At 44.3% G+C, this 15,956-nt stretch overlaps 1 protein-coding gene across 1 annotated transcript; it reads left to right on the forward strand.

Moving 5' to 3' along the window:
* Positions 1-2,171: 2,171 nt before the first annotated feature.
* On the forward strand, positions 2,172-14,279 carry LOC147748225 (keratin, type II cytoskeletal 4-like). Its single transcript, XM_086959149.1, has 9 exons — positions 2,172-2,826; positions 3,526-3,743; positions 4,597-4,657; positions 5,886-5,981; positions 8,199-8,363; positions 10,404-10,529; positions 11,337-11,557; positions 12,467-12,501; positions 12,603-14,279. Exons 1-9 carry the CDS (start codon positions 2,254-2,256, stop codon positions 12,947-12,949), a joined length of 1,842 nt encoding a protein of 613 aa, XP_086815275.1. The 5' UTR covers positions 2,172-2,253; the 3' UTR covers positions 12,950-14,279.
* Positions 14,280-15,956: the final 1,677 nt, after the last annotated feature.

Below are 15,956 nucleotides of genomic sequence, written 5' to 3' on the forward strand. Positions count from 1 at the left end.
GCAGGTTAGTTTAGGAACCTTGAATTTCAGGAATTTGTCTTAATCTTAATGACATTGGGCACAGTACTTCTGATTGCACTGGAAATTCAGAGAAAGTGTAAATTGCTTCTTGTAACAAGGGAGTCTTAAAGTTAGAACATAATAACATGATGTACAAAGGTGTGTGCATGAGCGGGCACCTCCCTTATTCACATAGCAATGTTTGTGCACCCAATGGTGGTAAGAGGAATAAGAGACGGTCTTATTAGGATCTGGTTGAAGCCGATCAGTCCATGACAGGAATGAACCTGTTCCACTCGGACATACTTCTAGACAGTACCCAAATGTTCCTGTTTCTACTAAGTCAAACACAGTGTAAATGCTTGAAATTCATGTTGCATATCAGGGATCAAGAGAGTCGGGCCTCAAAGTCAAAAACTATGATCTTTGCACCAACAGAGTATTTGTGTTTGGTTTGGCAAAATACTTAATGCCACTATGGTTAAGGCGTACTAAGTGTCTGGAGATCAAGGGTCAAATGTTGGTGGGAAGTTGAGTATGTGCTTTGTGCCCATGTGATTCAACACAAAAGTTAATTCAGAGCGGCAAGAGGATAGAGATGCCCCTGCTTAGCTGCAAAAGTAGGAATTAGCTAAATAATATTGTAATATGTATGATTGTGTTGCATATGTTTTTAACTTTTCATCATGTTCTGCAACGAACAATACAGTTTGAATTTGGTTTTAATAATCCTAACATTTCGGGAAGCCTTAACTTTTGCTCCGATATGGTCCCTAAAGTTAGTGATATTGGCACGGCACTGGTCACTTTATCGTAAACAAAAGTTGTGATATGTTGTTTACACACAATAAGCAATGTGTAAGAAATTGCCAAGAAGCCTAATATTTTGTATATTACTGCCCCACATTGTATGAATCTATGATCCTTCATATTTTCATAACTGTGTTTTTATAAAACTGTATTTACAATATTCCATTGTACTGAATTCTATTGTTTGACATTTATAAATATGTACTATATATTTTTGAAGTATGTACTTTTATGATCTTAGTGATCGAAAATAAAGTTATAAATGAAATGATCCTTGCATGCATAGTATAATCGCATCCAGAGTACTAAATAACCAGTTGTTGGCTTGGCCACCCACAGCACTGTACAAATACCAAATAGAACAGAACGTTAAGATTCCAGGGCGCAGTTTCTAGAGATGCAGGGAATTTAAGAACACACCAGGGGTCATATTTCAGATTAAAAAACGCTATTAGGCAGTAAAAATAACATAGCCACAAAAGCATTCAAATTATACTTTATTACTCCAATTATCCATATATCAGCAGTACACCTCAGTTCATGACCGCATCCTCAATAGTAATAGCTCATAAAGTGACTTTTTGAAAATTTGCCAGGAGTCATATACCTCTGCTACAAGTCATCCAGGTCACAAGGTAGTTTGTTCCACAGGTACACAAAGTAATAGTGATACCGGTGATCAAACAACCTGATCGGGTACAGCGACAACCCATCTGTATCAAATTACGAACAATACAATCCCCAGCCTAAGAACCTAGCCTGTAGAAGAACAGTTCCTACACCAGACTATGAGAAAGTCACTGTCCTTTGCCAATCTTTCTTTTGAATTGAAAATTGATGCTTTTTCCTGGAGATTTCTCTGAAATATCAATGAAGGGCATCTTTGGCAGCTACTAAGTACCCGCTGGCGAAACCAATGTGGACTGTGGTTTTCTGAAGCAGAGAGGTTTAACTACTTACGTTGCTGGGGAGAAAAAACTTGATAAAACTGCCCCTACGGGTGTAGTTGCATCTTGCATCAGACGCAGCTGATAAAAACGATAAGTAAAACAGACGCCCTGAGATCTACATTTTCTTGCATACCTTAACTGAACCCCGCTCCCTGCAGGAATAGTAGATCAGAGCATTTCACAATGCCGAAGCCTGCAAGCAAATCCCTTTTATTAAATCTCGAACTCTGCGATAGGCGTAGTTCATTTAGCACTCCATTAAACAGGTTGTGAAGGAATGGTTGCTGTCAGGCATGCCAAATGTGCCAAGCCCCTGTTGATGAGTAAATTGTCTTGTTTAGCTGCCTGTGGCCCAGCCTACCTGCCAAAACATATAAAAGGCGACAGCATCTCTTCAAAATCAAAGGGACACTGTCTCCTTTCCTTTCGGCTCTCTCGTGCACTGTGACTTTTCTGACCTTCCCTTCTAATACTAATCTTTTAGAAAGTCACCATGAGTTACTCCCAATATTCAGTCTCTCAGTCTGGAGGAAGAGGCAAAGGTTTCAGTGCTGCCTCCGTTGGAGGAGGAGGTGGAGGAGGAGGAAGAGTCAGCTTTAGCTCTTCTTCCGTATCCCAAGGTGGTTATGGGCGCACTAGTGGTGGCAGTGGAGGTGGTAGTGTAATTGGTTTTGGTAGCCGAAGCCTCTATAACCTAGGGGGCACTAAAAGAACCTCCATAAGCACAGGAAGTGTTCGGGGTGGGGGTGGTTCCGCTGGAGGAGCTGGGAGCTATGGCAGTGGAGGTGGCGGTGGTGGATTTGGTGCTGGAGGTGGAGGTGGTTTTGGCAGCGGTGGTGGATTTGGTGCTGGAGGTGGCGGTGGTTTCGGCAGCGGAGGAGGTTTTGGAGGTGCTGCTCCTGCTTTCCCAGTTTGCCCTCCTGGTGGAATCCAACAAGTGACCATTAACCAGAGCCTCCTGACACCAATCAATGTGGACATTGACCCCAACATCTCCAAGGTGCGAAGCGAGGAAAGGGAGCAAATCAAGTCGCTCAATAACAAATTTGCTTCATTCATTGACAAGGTAAGCCAAGAACCTATTTTTCTTCCTTTTATAGAGACATCTTTTAATTTGTGATTCATTATCATGTAAAATAACGAAATAGCCTCTTTCTAGATGGTAGAGGCTGTACAGTTGTATTGTTTTCTTTATTTTTACATTTAGCATTAAAAATACTAATGCATTGGCAGCCACCAGGTGTAACATTACTATCAGTGATACAAAACGTTGAAACTGTAAAAAGACTTTTGATATTGAAAGCTCTCCCTAGTTTCATAAATACTTCATTTTCAGAAGATGTGCATGACTTTTTCTTAGTGAACTAGTTCTTGTGAGTCTATTCTGGGATGTAATGTCATCATAAACAGCATAATTTGTATGTCTGTATGCAATGAGGGTTTTAATAAACTGTGTTTAATCACAATATTTCCTGACCTGTTGCCACTCACAAGCTCATAGGTCCTGCCCTACCTGTGTAGGCTGCTGTTTCGATGATGTCATTCGAAGAGTTAAAAGGCTTCATGACTGACAAATGTCGCTAGATAAAAAGTCACAAATTAACAAGCAAATTTTTTCGGTTTGTATGGGAGAAATTCCCCACATGCCAAAGTGCTCCTAATATGAGTTAAAACAGGAAGCGAAAAAGATGAAATGAGAGCACATTAGGGCCAAGGGAAGCATCTACTACAGAGACTTAGTTCGCGTTTCTCTTATGACTTGTAGGTCCGATTCCTGGAGCAGCAGAACCAGGTTCTCGAGACCAAGTGGAAATTTTTGCAGGAACATGGCCAAACTGGGATCAAAAGGAACACCATTGAGCCCCTCTTCGAGGCGTACATTAATACCCTGAGGAGGCAGCTGGAACGGCTGACCAGTGACAAATCCCGCCTGGATAACGAGCTGCGGAGCATGCAGGACCATGTGGAGGACTACAAGAAGAAGTATGTGAGGGGTTGTCTGGAGGAGGAGGGGGGCTACGCACCAGCATGTTAGGCTGAGGGTGGAGACCTAGGGAGTGAGCCGTAATGGGATTTCTCCTGGGAATTCCGGATGTACCGCTAGCTGAAATCTAGGGGTGGGTAAAATTTGTATAGTCATGCTACGCAAGGCGCTGAGAAATGGTAAAAAATCTCTGCGAGCACACAAAAGTTCAGCGAATGTGCGGAATTGCTTGTTCCGGCCGTTCGTGATGCTTTTTTCCTGTTCGGGAACACTGTTTGCGTACTCGGGGAGAAATATCTTGCAAATACGCACTTTGAAAGCGTGAACAAGCAAAAAATTCTGTGAAGTCGCGGATCGCGGAATTTGTGGCAATTCCGCGTTCTCTGCAGAATGCAAAATTACCCAAATTCCGCAAAGTCCGCAGGCAGAATGGAATTTACAGCCCAGGCCTACTGAAATCTTGCAGCAGAAAAGCACACACAAAGGCTTCTGGTCGCTGTGCACTGGAAAGAGAGCAAGAAGAGAATGGCGTGTACAGTGTGACCCGGTTCTCGTTAAGAATCAGTTGTGCAGATGTGTTGTGAATTTTAATGGCATATTTAAGATTCTACAAACAAGCAATATGTTGCATCTAATGCAGACGGGGTGTAGTTGCTTTGTAATCAGATTCATAAAGTAAATAACAGGTGTCAGGTTTGCGTTTGTGCACAGGATCGGGGTCTAGTAAATGAACTGCTACAGTAAAGTCAAACACAAGGAGTTTTGCGTTTTGGCTGAGACCTACAACTATGAAAACTCTGCTGCGAATCTGCCATGACGTGTCCATCCTTAATCCGTATCTTACTCCAACAGATACGAAGAGGAGATCAACAAGCGCACAGCGGCAGAGAACGAGTTTGTGGTGCTGAAGAAGGTCAGTGGTCTGAGACACAATAGCAACGGGATGCTGTGTAGATGTCCTGAAGTTGTGTTGTAATGTCACGGGCAGGGGTCCCAGAGGCACACGGTCTGTTATGCGCTTATCCTGAGTTTGTGTTGTCATGTCATGTGCAGGGGTCCTGGGTCGCAAGGGCTGTTATGTACATGTCCTGAGGGTGTGCTGTGATGTCATGTGCAGGGGTCCCAGAGGCACAGGGGATGCTAAGTACATGTCATGAGGTTGTGTTGTGATGCGACGTGCAGGGGTCCCAGAGGCACAGGGGCTGCTATGTACATGTCCTGAGGATGTGTTGTGATGTCATGTGCAGGGGTCCCAGAGGCACAGGGACTGCTATGCACATGTCTTGAGATTGTGTTGTGATGTAATGTGCAGGGGTTCAAGAGGCACAGGGACTGCCTTGCACATGTCGTGAGGTTGTGTTGTGATGTCATGTGCAGGAGTCCCAGAGGCACAGGGGCTGCTATGTACATATCCTGAGGTTGTGTTGTTATGCCATGTGCAGGGGTCCAAGAGGCACAGGGGATGCTATGTACATGTCCTGAGGATGTGTTGTGATGTCATGTGTAGGGGTCCCACTGGGGCTGCCATGTACATGTCCTGAGGGTGTGTTGTGATCTCAAGTGCAGGGGTCCCAGAGGCACAGGGGCTGCCATGCACATGTCATGAGGTTGTGTTGTGATGTCATGTGCAGGGGTCTCAGTGGCACAGGGGCTGCAATACTGATCGGGGATGTTTGTTCTTCTTGTTCAGCATCCGTGAGCGAGCACGTTGTGCTCCTATCCTCCTTTGAGGGCAGTATCTGGGCAGTGTCCATGATGAAGAACAGTAGAGAGGAGAACAGGTACCGTAGAAGGGAAAAGCAGCGCTCAAAGCCATGGAGGTTCCACAACAGCTGGGGCTCCGGAACCAAAAAGTTCAAATTCACAGAATGAGGAAGGGGAGGCTAAATAATGAGTCACTGGTGATAGAGAAATATGGGGCCTACACGGTCAGTATTGTTGCATGAGACAGCACCTGAGCGTGATGAGCATAGTACGTCGCCTGAGCAGAGAGCTTTGTGCTGAAATCCTCGAAGTGCATAAAGGGAAAGCCTCTCAATGTTGCTGAAGAAGTTTTTTAGCAGCCTGTAAAGGCCACCAAGTTGCAATCTAAGGGATCCACCATCTGATGCACTGTTAAGGGCTTGTGATTTGTTTCTCAGGATGTTGACGCTGCCTACATGAAGAAGGTGGAGCTGGAGGCTAAAGTGGATTCTCTGACTGATGAGATCCAATTCCTCAGGAATCTATACGAAATGGTGAGTATGCAGTCCCTTTCTCCCTGAAATTCACTATCAGCACCAGGCGCGTAATGCCCAAAAGCTCAAAGGGCTTCAGCCCCCCCCCCCACCCCTCCCCCTTGTCGTGTGTGTCAGGCCAGGCTGAAGCAGCTTCCTGGGCACACACCTGTGTACTTCACAGGTCTTTAAAAGACCATTTACTTGTTAATGAGGCTTTGTTGTTTTTCACCCATTCTTAGAGATCCCGCAATCTCTGCTCTGCCTATTGCTGGGAGAATTAGCATCCCCACCCCGAAATTTTTATTAGCCCACCCCCCGAAATTTGGCTCTATTTGTGCCTCTGATCAGCACCCTCTTCTTCGAAAGAAATAGTACTAAAATGGCTTCTTTTAGGGATTATTTGCAAAAGATACAGTCCTACATTTTCTAGCATAATTTCTTAAGATACCAGCCTGCTGCTCTGGAACTGAACATCCACTAGTCAAAGAGGCAGAGAAACATTCAAGTCCTTTATGAATGTTGACCCAATCAATGGGGGCAGTGAATTATCCAACTGCTTTAAAATGTGAGCCTCCCTAATCCAAGATGGGAAAGAAACATCCATTTACCAAATGAGATAGATAGGAGTAAATGCCAACCCCTAAACAGCTAAGACCCAACAAAGCTAGGACACAGGGATATGCCACCCCATAAGTGCTAAGCTCCCAGGGAAATAGGACAGAGGAGGATTTATCTCCCACAAAGATTAGTGCTTCCTAATCAAATTGAGCAATGTAACGCCAGGCTCTAAAGAACTGAGGGGCATATTATCAAGGGATTTATCCCTGCTTTTTTGGCTTTAAAAGCCAAGAAAGCGGAGATAAAATTATCTCCCTATCAGCAACAGGGTGCTAACATGCAAATTCGCATGTTAGCACCCTTTTTCTCTACGCTTCCCCTTGCATCTCTAATGAGATGCAAAGGGGGCGTTCCAGAGAAAAATAATAGGAGAAATGTTGTTAAGCGACATTTCTCCTATTATCAAGGATATCGCTAACCTTGTTAGTGATAACAAAAAGCAGAGCTAAACGCGGTTAGCTCTGCTTTTTTTTACACCTGGTATTTTCCTGACTTAGCCATGATATCCTATGGAAGGTGGATATCATGGCTAAGTTTGTGAGCCCCTATCATCAAGCTAACGCCAAACTTCGAGAGATTATCGTTGGTTTTCCAGCGATAATCTCTCATTTGGCAGTTAGCGCCAGGATTTTTATCACTTCTGAGATAAGCGTTGCTAATAGCACGCTATCTCAGTGATTAAAATCCACGCTACCCAGCGATAATTATCCTAGTGCTAAGTGCGCTTACCGATAAATATCGCTGGGGCTTGATAATATGGTCCTGAGAGCCTCTAATCCAAGAGGGTAGAGGAGCATCTAACTCCTACAGAACTGGCCACTCCCTATTCAGGAGGGCAGACAAGCATCCTTCTGTAAGACTGAGCCTCTAATTTAAGATGGAGCAGAACATCAGATTTCAAAAAAAAAAATGAGTACCTGACATCAAAGAGAGCCGAGGCCTGTCCAGCTCCCACAGCACTGAGACTCCCTTTTCACCAAGACAAGGTACATTCAGATGTTAAGGACTGAATCACACATTGTCAATAAGCACAGAGAAACTTGTAGCTTTTGCAGCACTGATAATCTTTAATGAAAGAGGGCAAGGGAACATGGAGCACCTACAAGAGTTAGATTCATCAATTAAAGATAGTAGCAGGACATCTATCTCCTATAGAACCAATCGTTTGTAATCAAAGAGGGCAAATGGACATCCAGCCATCAGTGGTCCAAAAAAGAGATATGTTCATATAACCTTCAGCACAGTTGCATGGCCCTCTGTTGAATCCTTGTGTACTTATATGTAAACATACCGTGGCACTTTGCCATCTCTCCCCTTTGCCACTTTGTAGTCCTAAAAGTCTGTAGTGCCTCAAGTCCATGTGGGTGTGCATCATTGTGCCTGACTGCTGCTAAATCCGGAAAAGGGAGAGGCATTTATGACTGTACAATATGAAGTGTGTGTGCAACAAACCTCTTCAGTGCCTAGAAGGGACAAAGTAACATAAAAGGTGTAGTGTCTGTGCCTTCGATCGAAGAAAAACAGAGAGTGCAAGATGAGCAGTCGCAAGGACGGCAGAAAGGGGTGAATCAAGGTGTAGCATAACATCTGCTCAGTGCTGTGCCACTTGACTTGCAGGAACTTGCAGAGCTCCAAGGACAGATGTCGGACACGTCGGTCATCTTGTCTATGGACAATAACCGAGCCCTGGATCTGGAAAGCCTCATCTCTGGTGCCAAAGCTCAGTATGAAGAAATCGCCAGGAGGAGCCAAGCTGAAGCAGAGGCTGCCTACGCAAACAAGGTATGTGACACGTTACCTGGCACCAGGGGGATGGGGGCATCAATGAATCTAGGAAAAGATATCACATTCTGCCTGGCACATAAACAATATATTGATTCCACAATTTACAATATTGACAACATAACATGACATGGCGCAACATTACTTAAGGTGGTGGACTATCTTCCAAGTTTTATATGTCTTAAATGCTGGAATGAGATATTTCAGGGTTCACAGTTGTAAAACACTCAGCTGTCCGAGGGTTTCTTTACAATAGACCATAAATAGAAACAATATCCATGAACTTAACATGTTTTTCGCAGGATTCAGTGCCCTACCTCTAGCGCGAACAACATTGTTCTCCTGATTTCCCAGCATTTCAAACATTTACGATAACAATATCAAATGGCCCAGCCCCAACCATAGGCGATACTAATGCGCCTTCCATTTCTGTGTGCAGTTATGTGTCTGGCGGTCCTGAAGGCCAAAACCCCCAAAACTCTGCTTATGCAAATCAATATGTATTATTAAATGCTGAGCATTGAAATCCCTTTCAGTACATTTATTTAAAGGCAATATACTTTTGTGTATTCATTCTATGCTATCTTATATCTGAGCAGTCTCAAAGGTTGGCTATACTGTCTTTTCCAGGGAAATGCCCTTAATTGTGACAAACGTATGAGACCTTGTCTTCCAAAGATTGTTATTCCAACGTTTTAAAACTGTTATATCATTTTTCACCTTTCAAAGGCGAGACAAGCTTTTCAAACGCTCATCATCTTTTTACATCCAGTGCTGCCACTTAAAACTCTTGCCTTCTGTCTTTGAACGTTAGTTCTATTCCAAGCCCTCGGTACCGATACCGCACTCTGGGGTCGATTAGGATCGCGGACGGACTTGAGTCCGTCCGCGATCCCCGAGGAGGAGGGAACTCCCACAGAGGCTGCGGAGTTCCCTCCATTGCAATTAGGATGTGACCGCCAGGGTGGCGGTCACATCCTGTATATTTAACATTGTGGCGGGTGCAGCTTCAAGCTGCACCCGCCGCAATGTTAAAAAAGCATGCACCGCATTTGCGTGCACAAAGCGGCAGGCACCGCGCGGTGCCTGCTGCTTTGTGCACGCAAATGCAGGGGGGTACCAAAGGTACCCCCCCATGTGCACCCCTCACCCCCCCTTCACCCAGGGGGCCCACAACGGGCCCCCGAAGTGATTGTCCGTATGCTTTTCCACGGCGGAAAAGCCGCCGCGGAAAAGCATTACTTTTACACCATCCTAATATGGCTGGTGGTGTCTGATAGACACCACCAGCCATGTTAGTGCTTTTCCGCCGCGGTCGGAAGCCGACCGCGGCGGAAAAGCTGCGGACGGAATCCAAGACCCACCAGCCATCCTAATTTGGCGGTGGGTCTTTTGAGGCTCCGCAGAGGATTCTCCGCATCCTCCGGGCCGGCGGTGGCTTCCGCCGGCCCGGAGGATGCGGAGAATCCTCCATCCTAATCGGCCCCTAAGTCTTGTGACTTCCATTTAGACACCAATTCTTTTTCCATTCCATTTGTTCCCATTCTTCAATGCCCTTTTTGACTTCTTAATACCAGGTCAATGCCATGCCTGACACATCATCAGTGCCTTGCATCTTTCAATGATTTGTTACTACGTTTTGATAAATGTGCCTACATGATTCCTGACATGTTTTTGATAGAAGTGTCCAGCTTCCAACTCAGTAGAGCGGTCACACTCAGCAGACTCTCCCTTTGCATTTGAGTTTCCAGGGCAAGTCAGACAGCAAATAGGAGGCTTCCAGCCTCAAGGAGAGAAGCAAATATCACAGTGATGACCCAGAGGTAGGTCTCTGAGGCCCAAACTGCCGGAGCTTGAAGAGGATCATGGGTATTCTGGAGCTGCATGTTATTCCATAAGCACGAGAGGCTTCAGAAATCAGAATAGGTTGTGAGCTGAAGAAACCACACCAGAGAACATTGAGAGGCAAAAATGTGATTTTAAAAGAACAAAATAACCGCTTTTACATCAGTCCTCTTTTTCCATTTCTGTGTCCTTCAGTTTCAACAGCTTCAGGCAACCGCCGGTCAGCACGGGGACCATCTGAAGAGCAGCAAACAAGAGATTTCTGAGCTAAACCGGGCAATACAGAGGCTGAAGTCAGAGATTGAGAGTGTGAAAAAACAGGTACGTCTTGCGTAGCTATTATCACATGTACCATTTTTAAGTGGTCCTGAGAACCTTTGATGGAGAAGATGTCACCCTGTACAGATTGTGCTGCATACTCAAGCTCATTAGGGTTCTTCTTGTACAACCATTGAAGCACTCCTTTAGAAGAGAATGGTGTTCCCCAGCATCAAAGGTGCAAGAGGGCATACTTTAATGTAAGTTTAAAAATACATGGGATAGTCTCATTGAGTGTGTCAAGTGGCCGCAACACTTCTGAGATCTAAAGTCAATATCTGTATGATAACACAATCGTTGTATCGGGTCAAGCTTGACTGTTTCATTAACACCTGTGGAATGGCAACAAAAGTAGAGACAGTCAAACGACTGAGCTCAATAAACAACTAGAAATAAGTCCAGTAAGTAAATAAAATGAGTATTGAATATTCATAAGCAAAGACCCCAGAGTGGTGGGTAAAGAAGCATGTATTAAGGATGAATTATCAAGAGTGAGCCCTTCTAGTTACCATTATGTCGGATTAAGAGCAGTAGTGTTATTTATCCGTGGGTAAGAGTTTTAGAGCTATGATTGAGAGAAGTTCATCCAGTGGAGGGAAGAAGAGGATATCAGATGTGCACAAGCCTGGCTGATCATACATTGAATGCCTCACAGAGGAAGGATTTTCGAGAGAAGACAATGACTGCACCGTGCACTGAATCCTAGGTATCCAGGAATGACACTAACCAGATATAAGTGGTGAAGGAGGTAGCAACTTAATAACATTAACAGTCAAAGTAAGCTAACTAATATGTTCTTCTTTCTTACAGTGTGCCAATCTACAGAAAAGTATCGCTGAGGCTGAAGACCGCGGTGAGCTTGCACTGAAGGATGCCAGGGCAAAGTTGGCAGAGCTGGAGAAAGCGCTCCAGAAGGCCAAGGAGGAGATGGCGCGCCAGCTGAAGGATTACCAGGAGCTGATGAGCGTTAAGCTAGCCCTGGACATTGAAATTGCAACCTATAGGACCCTGCTGGAGGGCGAAGAACACAGGTGAGTGAACTGTAACAGTGTGGAAGTGATCAATGTAATTGTATTTTGAGGTCTTTCTAGTGCTTACGGAAATCATGTTTAAAGTCAGGTAACATACGAAAGCCACACATGTGCATCAGATCGGCTTTATGCTAGTTCATTTCACATGTGATCAATAGTCAGCGCCCAGAGGTTTTCAAGCAGGCACACCATTAACAGCAAGGAACCGCCAAGAAGAATGCATGAACATACATGTGCATAAGTCACTAATCCTCCCTGAATAAGGGGTCAGAGGATCCCTCCCACTGGTATAATTCAAGCAAACTTCTGAGAACTTCAAAAGAAATATACCAGTGAGTGGCTGACATGGCAGAGGGGGCTCATTATCTGGGTCAACGATATGAAATATCAGTTAATAAATTGGAACAAAGTATGAATAAACAGTATTTAAGGGAATCGCAAAAAGGACTCTGGATAAACAGTAAGGGGCAGATTTACAAGCCCCTTGCATCACTTTTGCGTCACTTTTCCCATATAAAAGTGACGCAAAAGTGTCACAAGGCCGGGGCTTGTAAATCTGCCCCAAAATGTCTTTAAAATGCACCTCTGATTTAACTCTCGTGCTTCAGGCCTAAATTCGGCACCGTTCACATTGAAACTCAAAGAAATATCTACTGGCCTTTGTCAGATGTAGGTGCACCCTATGATGTTGGTTTACCCTACTGCGCCATATCTCACAGCGTATGACAGTTCCTGTAACAAAAGCAACAATTGAATGACACTTCATCCGATCAATAATCACCATACTTTGTTCTATGCTGCAGACTTTGGACATTATATAACAAAAAACACACAAGCAAAAAGATTTTCCTCGAAGGTCTGTGTGCTCCACCTCCTCTTCTCACCAATGTTCTTTTCTTTCTCCTACAGGATGTCTGGAGAAATTCAGAATGCAGTGAGCATCTGTAAGTATCTCAACTGTTCAGGAGCAGTGCTGCATTTTGTACATTCTGTTGTAGGTTTGCAGAAATGCTCAAATGTAATTATGATGTGCTTTTTCTTGCAGCTGTGGTCAGCAGCGGTGGAAGTTACAGCTCTGGTGGAGGAGGAGGAGGTGGAGGATTTGCCGCAGGAGGCGGTGGATTTGGTGGTGGCAGCGGGTTTGGTGCGGGAGGCGGTGGCGGATATGGTATGGGAGGCAGCAGTGGTGGGTTCAGCGGTGGCAGCGGGTTTGGTGCAGGAGGCAGTGGAGGATATGGTATGGGAGGCAGCAGTGCTGCATTCGGCGGTGGCAGTGGATATGGCTCTGGAGGTGGAGGAAGTATTGGTGGAGCAGGTGGAGGAGGCAGAAGCAGCTCTGGGGTCATTGTCCAAACAACCTCACACAGTACTTCAAGGCAAAGTAGACATTAAATGTAAAGTGCGGAATGGCTGCTCATCAACTGATGGAAATGTGCTCACTGTCTTATGGCCTTACCACATACAACCCTCTCTCTCCCTCCCTCCCGAACGAAAACTCAGAATACATGCCTCTAAATTCGCATTTTAAACCGGCTTCAGCTGCAAGGTGATGCAATGTTTAGAACCTGACGCCATGCCTACCAGATTGAACTGTACAATTCAGAGCTATAAAGTCAACCTAACAGACCCTGCCCTGGAGAAGAAAACACGAACTCGACTCCTGAAGTAAAACTAAAGTTTACAGACATATGGTTTATGCTGCCAGGTCTTGGTCTCCTTTGCAGAATCTTCTTCTTAGGTCGCTGTAGATGTCACTCGATGCTAGGATGGTAATCTTCACGCCCTCAGCGTCATATCTTGTCACCCGGGGTGTGTCAATGTCAGTTCTATTGAGCAGGTCGGTTAACCTGTTGTGTAGTGTATGCCAAAGCCCCATTTGTACTGTACACCACCACCTGCACCCACTCTGTATGTACTGTCTGCCATTGCTTGGACTGTATAACACCGCCAACTCGACATTCTTGTATTGTTCTACCTGTTACCGACTCTAAACGCCTGTCTGTGTTTGGATTTCTTGTTGGGACGCTTTCTCTGCCTGGCACACATCTATTAAACTATACATGCCACAAAATTATGTGTTATCAAGTTGTTGTCTAACGAGTTGTGTTGTACTTTGCACATATCAGAAAACGGGTTAAAATGGTTCCCGAGAAATCATCTTCTGAGGCCGAGCTGTCATGAAAGTAAACAAAATAATGTCATGGAATTCGCAAATAATATTTTAAAGCAAAGGAAAAAAATATTCTTGATGAATGAACCGTGAGATGCAGTCCTTGCCCTTGCAGGCCAAACAAATATTCCTATCTTAAAATAAACCATTCCCACCATGGCAAATATTTTTCCCTGCATGCATATGGAAAACAGAGTACCATGGCCAGAATCAAAATAATGAACCTATGAAATGTAGCACTTGCCTGTGCATTACCCTATTATTGCATGCTATTGCAGAGTAATGAATCTTCGAAGTATAACGAGTGTGTGGATTATGAATTTACATTGTGTTATAGTATAATAGCTCCATGAGGTATAGACTGTCTATACGTGTGCATTCCACGAGCTAATGTTGTGAGAGAATAATCATCATGTGAAATCTAGAATGTGTGCTTGTGTGTAACACTATTATTACTAAATGCTGTTACAGAAAATCAGCAGTAAACTAGTGTGTATTGTACTTTACATTATTATTGCCTACTGCTGCAGAATAAAGCACATACCTTACTGACCCAGAAATCCAGCCCTGATATGTACGAGGGGTCTGGTGTTTTAAGCCATTTTGTGTGATCAAAGCCTGCAATTCTCATAATCACAAAGTTTGCAACTGCAAAATGTTTTTGTTAAATTTGCTAAACCCATTTTCTGATTTCGTAAAATGTTGTATAATCACAAAATGGGTTTAGAAAGGCACAAATCGCTATCCGGAAGGGACATATTTAGGGCATTCCATGTACACAGTGATTCGGTATGGTATGTATCAATGTTTTGCGACCGTAATCCAGTCACACAGCATTGAAAAGTTACTTTCTCGGAAGTTAGGCAGGAGTAACATTTGTTGAGCAGTAAGCAGTAATCCATGGGATTACTGCTAACTCTTTTTACACATTAAAAGAATATATTTGTAAATGCAGCCCAGTTTCCATTGAGCAAAACGGGCTGTATTTACAGAAAAAGTTGACTTTATTCGATGGTGGACTGTTGCTCCCAGCAGGCCATCATCCCTGTGATGGCCACCAATCATACTGATGAACAAAGTGGGGCAATCCAATAACTCCCTCTGAGCTTCTGTATAGTATATACTGAAGTAAATAGCCAAGAGAGCAGTTGAGTACAAGTACCGAATTCACCAGGAAGGTCATTCTTGTTCTCTTGATTGCATGTTGTTTTTAACTCACCTCTTGCTTTAAATACTGCTTTTAAGACACCTATTGTACTACCTTTGTGGGCGCCGTTCTCTCCCTGTTCCACCACAGCTTGCGCTAATTGAGTGGAGGGAGGTTAAAATGCGACCAGGTATTTTTAAAATTCATACTCCCTGTTAGACATTTTGAGGGGGCCATTTTGACTAAGAGACGGTCTAGTCTCCTGGCTTTACCGGCTGCCAATCAGCAACATAAATAGCAGATGGCGCCGACGTCCATCAGACGCGCCAAAGGCTAGCTCACCTGCGCCTATCCGCGTCAGGACCGGGCCAAGGGCCAGAAATGCTACATCTCCATTGCCAGGTCTGCCCCTTACAAGGGAGTTTATACTAACTCTAAATTCAGCACCAACTATTTGCCACAACTTTTTAGATGCCGCTAAATGGGAGGGACCTATTAGCTGTAAGAATTGAAAAAAGGTGCTTAAGGCCACACAGGCCCCTGAAGTCAAAAAGACGGCCATGCTGAGTAGTCTGTGCGGTGGCCTTATAAAGACAATGTCAATGTGTAAGCATGCTCTTCATATTTATGATTTAATAATTATTGAAAATCTTGATTGTCTTTATGTGTCTGAAACATGACTAAAGGCCTGGTGCAATCCAGAAATTGTGAATGCCCTCCCCCCTCGGATATTTCATTCAGAGATTAGACAGATTAGAGCAGCATGGGGAGGCCTTGCAATCATTTACCGTAGCACCCTTAGGTGCTCTATAGCTCAATTCCCTGATTTAAAAGGAGAGGAGGGCATCAGTTTTTGTCTCCAGCCTCATGACTCTTTCTCATTCACGGGAATCCTACTTTACCATCCACAGGGACCCTTAAAGACTTTCTAGATAATATTGGAGTGGTAGTCAGTACACTAGTTCTTAGATTTGCCAATCTTACAGTGTTAGGGAAAGTCAATTTCGATCTAGACTCACAAAATGAACAGGGGCAACATGTTTTAAGGAGATAATGGATATACTTGGCCTAGAACAACGCTC

Source organism: Lissotriton vulgaris, chromosome 1_1 (assembly GCF_964263255.1).
Source record: "Lissotriton vulgaris chromosome 1_1, aLisVul1.2, whole genome shotgun sequence".
In the NCBI taxonomy this organism is placed as follows: Eukaryota; Metazoa; Chordata; class Amphibia; order Caudata; family Salamandridae; genus Lissotriton; species Lissotriton vulgaris.

Bases quoted from the DNA above. Each gene is read 5' to 3' on its own strand.
- LOC147748225 (XM_086959149.1), top strand. From the start codon at position 2,254: ATGAGTTACTCCCAATATTCAGTCTCTCAGTCTGGAGGAAGAGGCAAA. The intron at 8,364-10,403 runs GTATGTGACACG...TGTGTCCTTCAG, and splicing joins AGGCTGCCTACGCAAACAAG to TTTCAACAGCTTCAGGCAAC. The intron at 10,530-11,336 runs GTACGTCTTGCG...TCTTTCTTACAG, and splicing joins TTGAGAGTGTGAAAAAACAG to TGTGCCAATCTACAGAAAAG.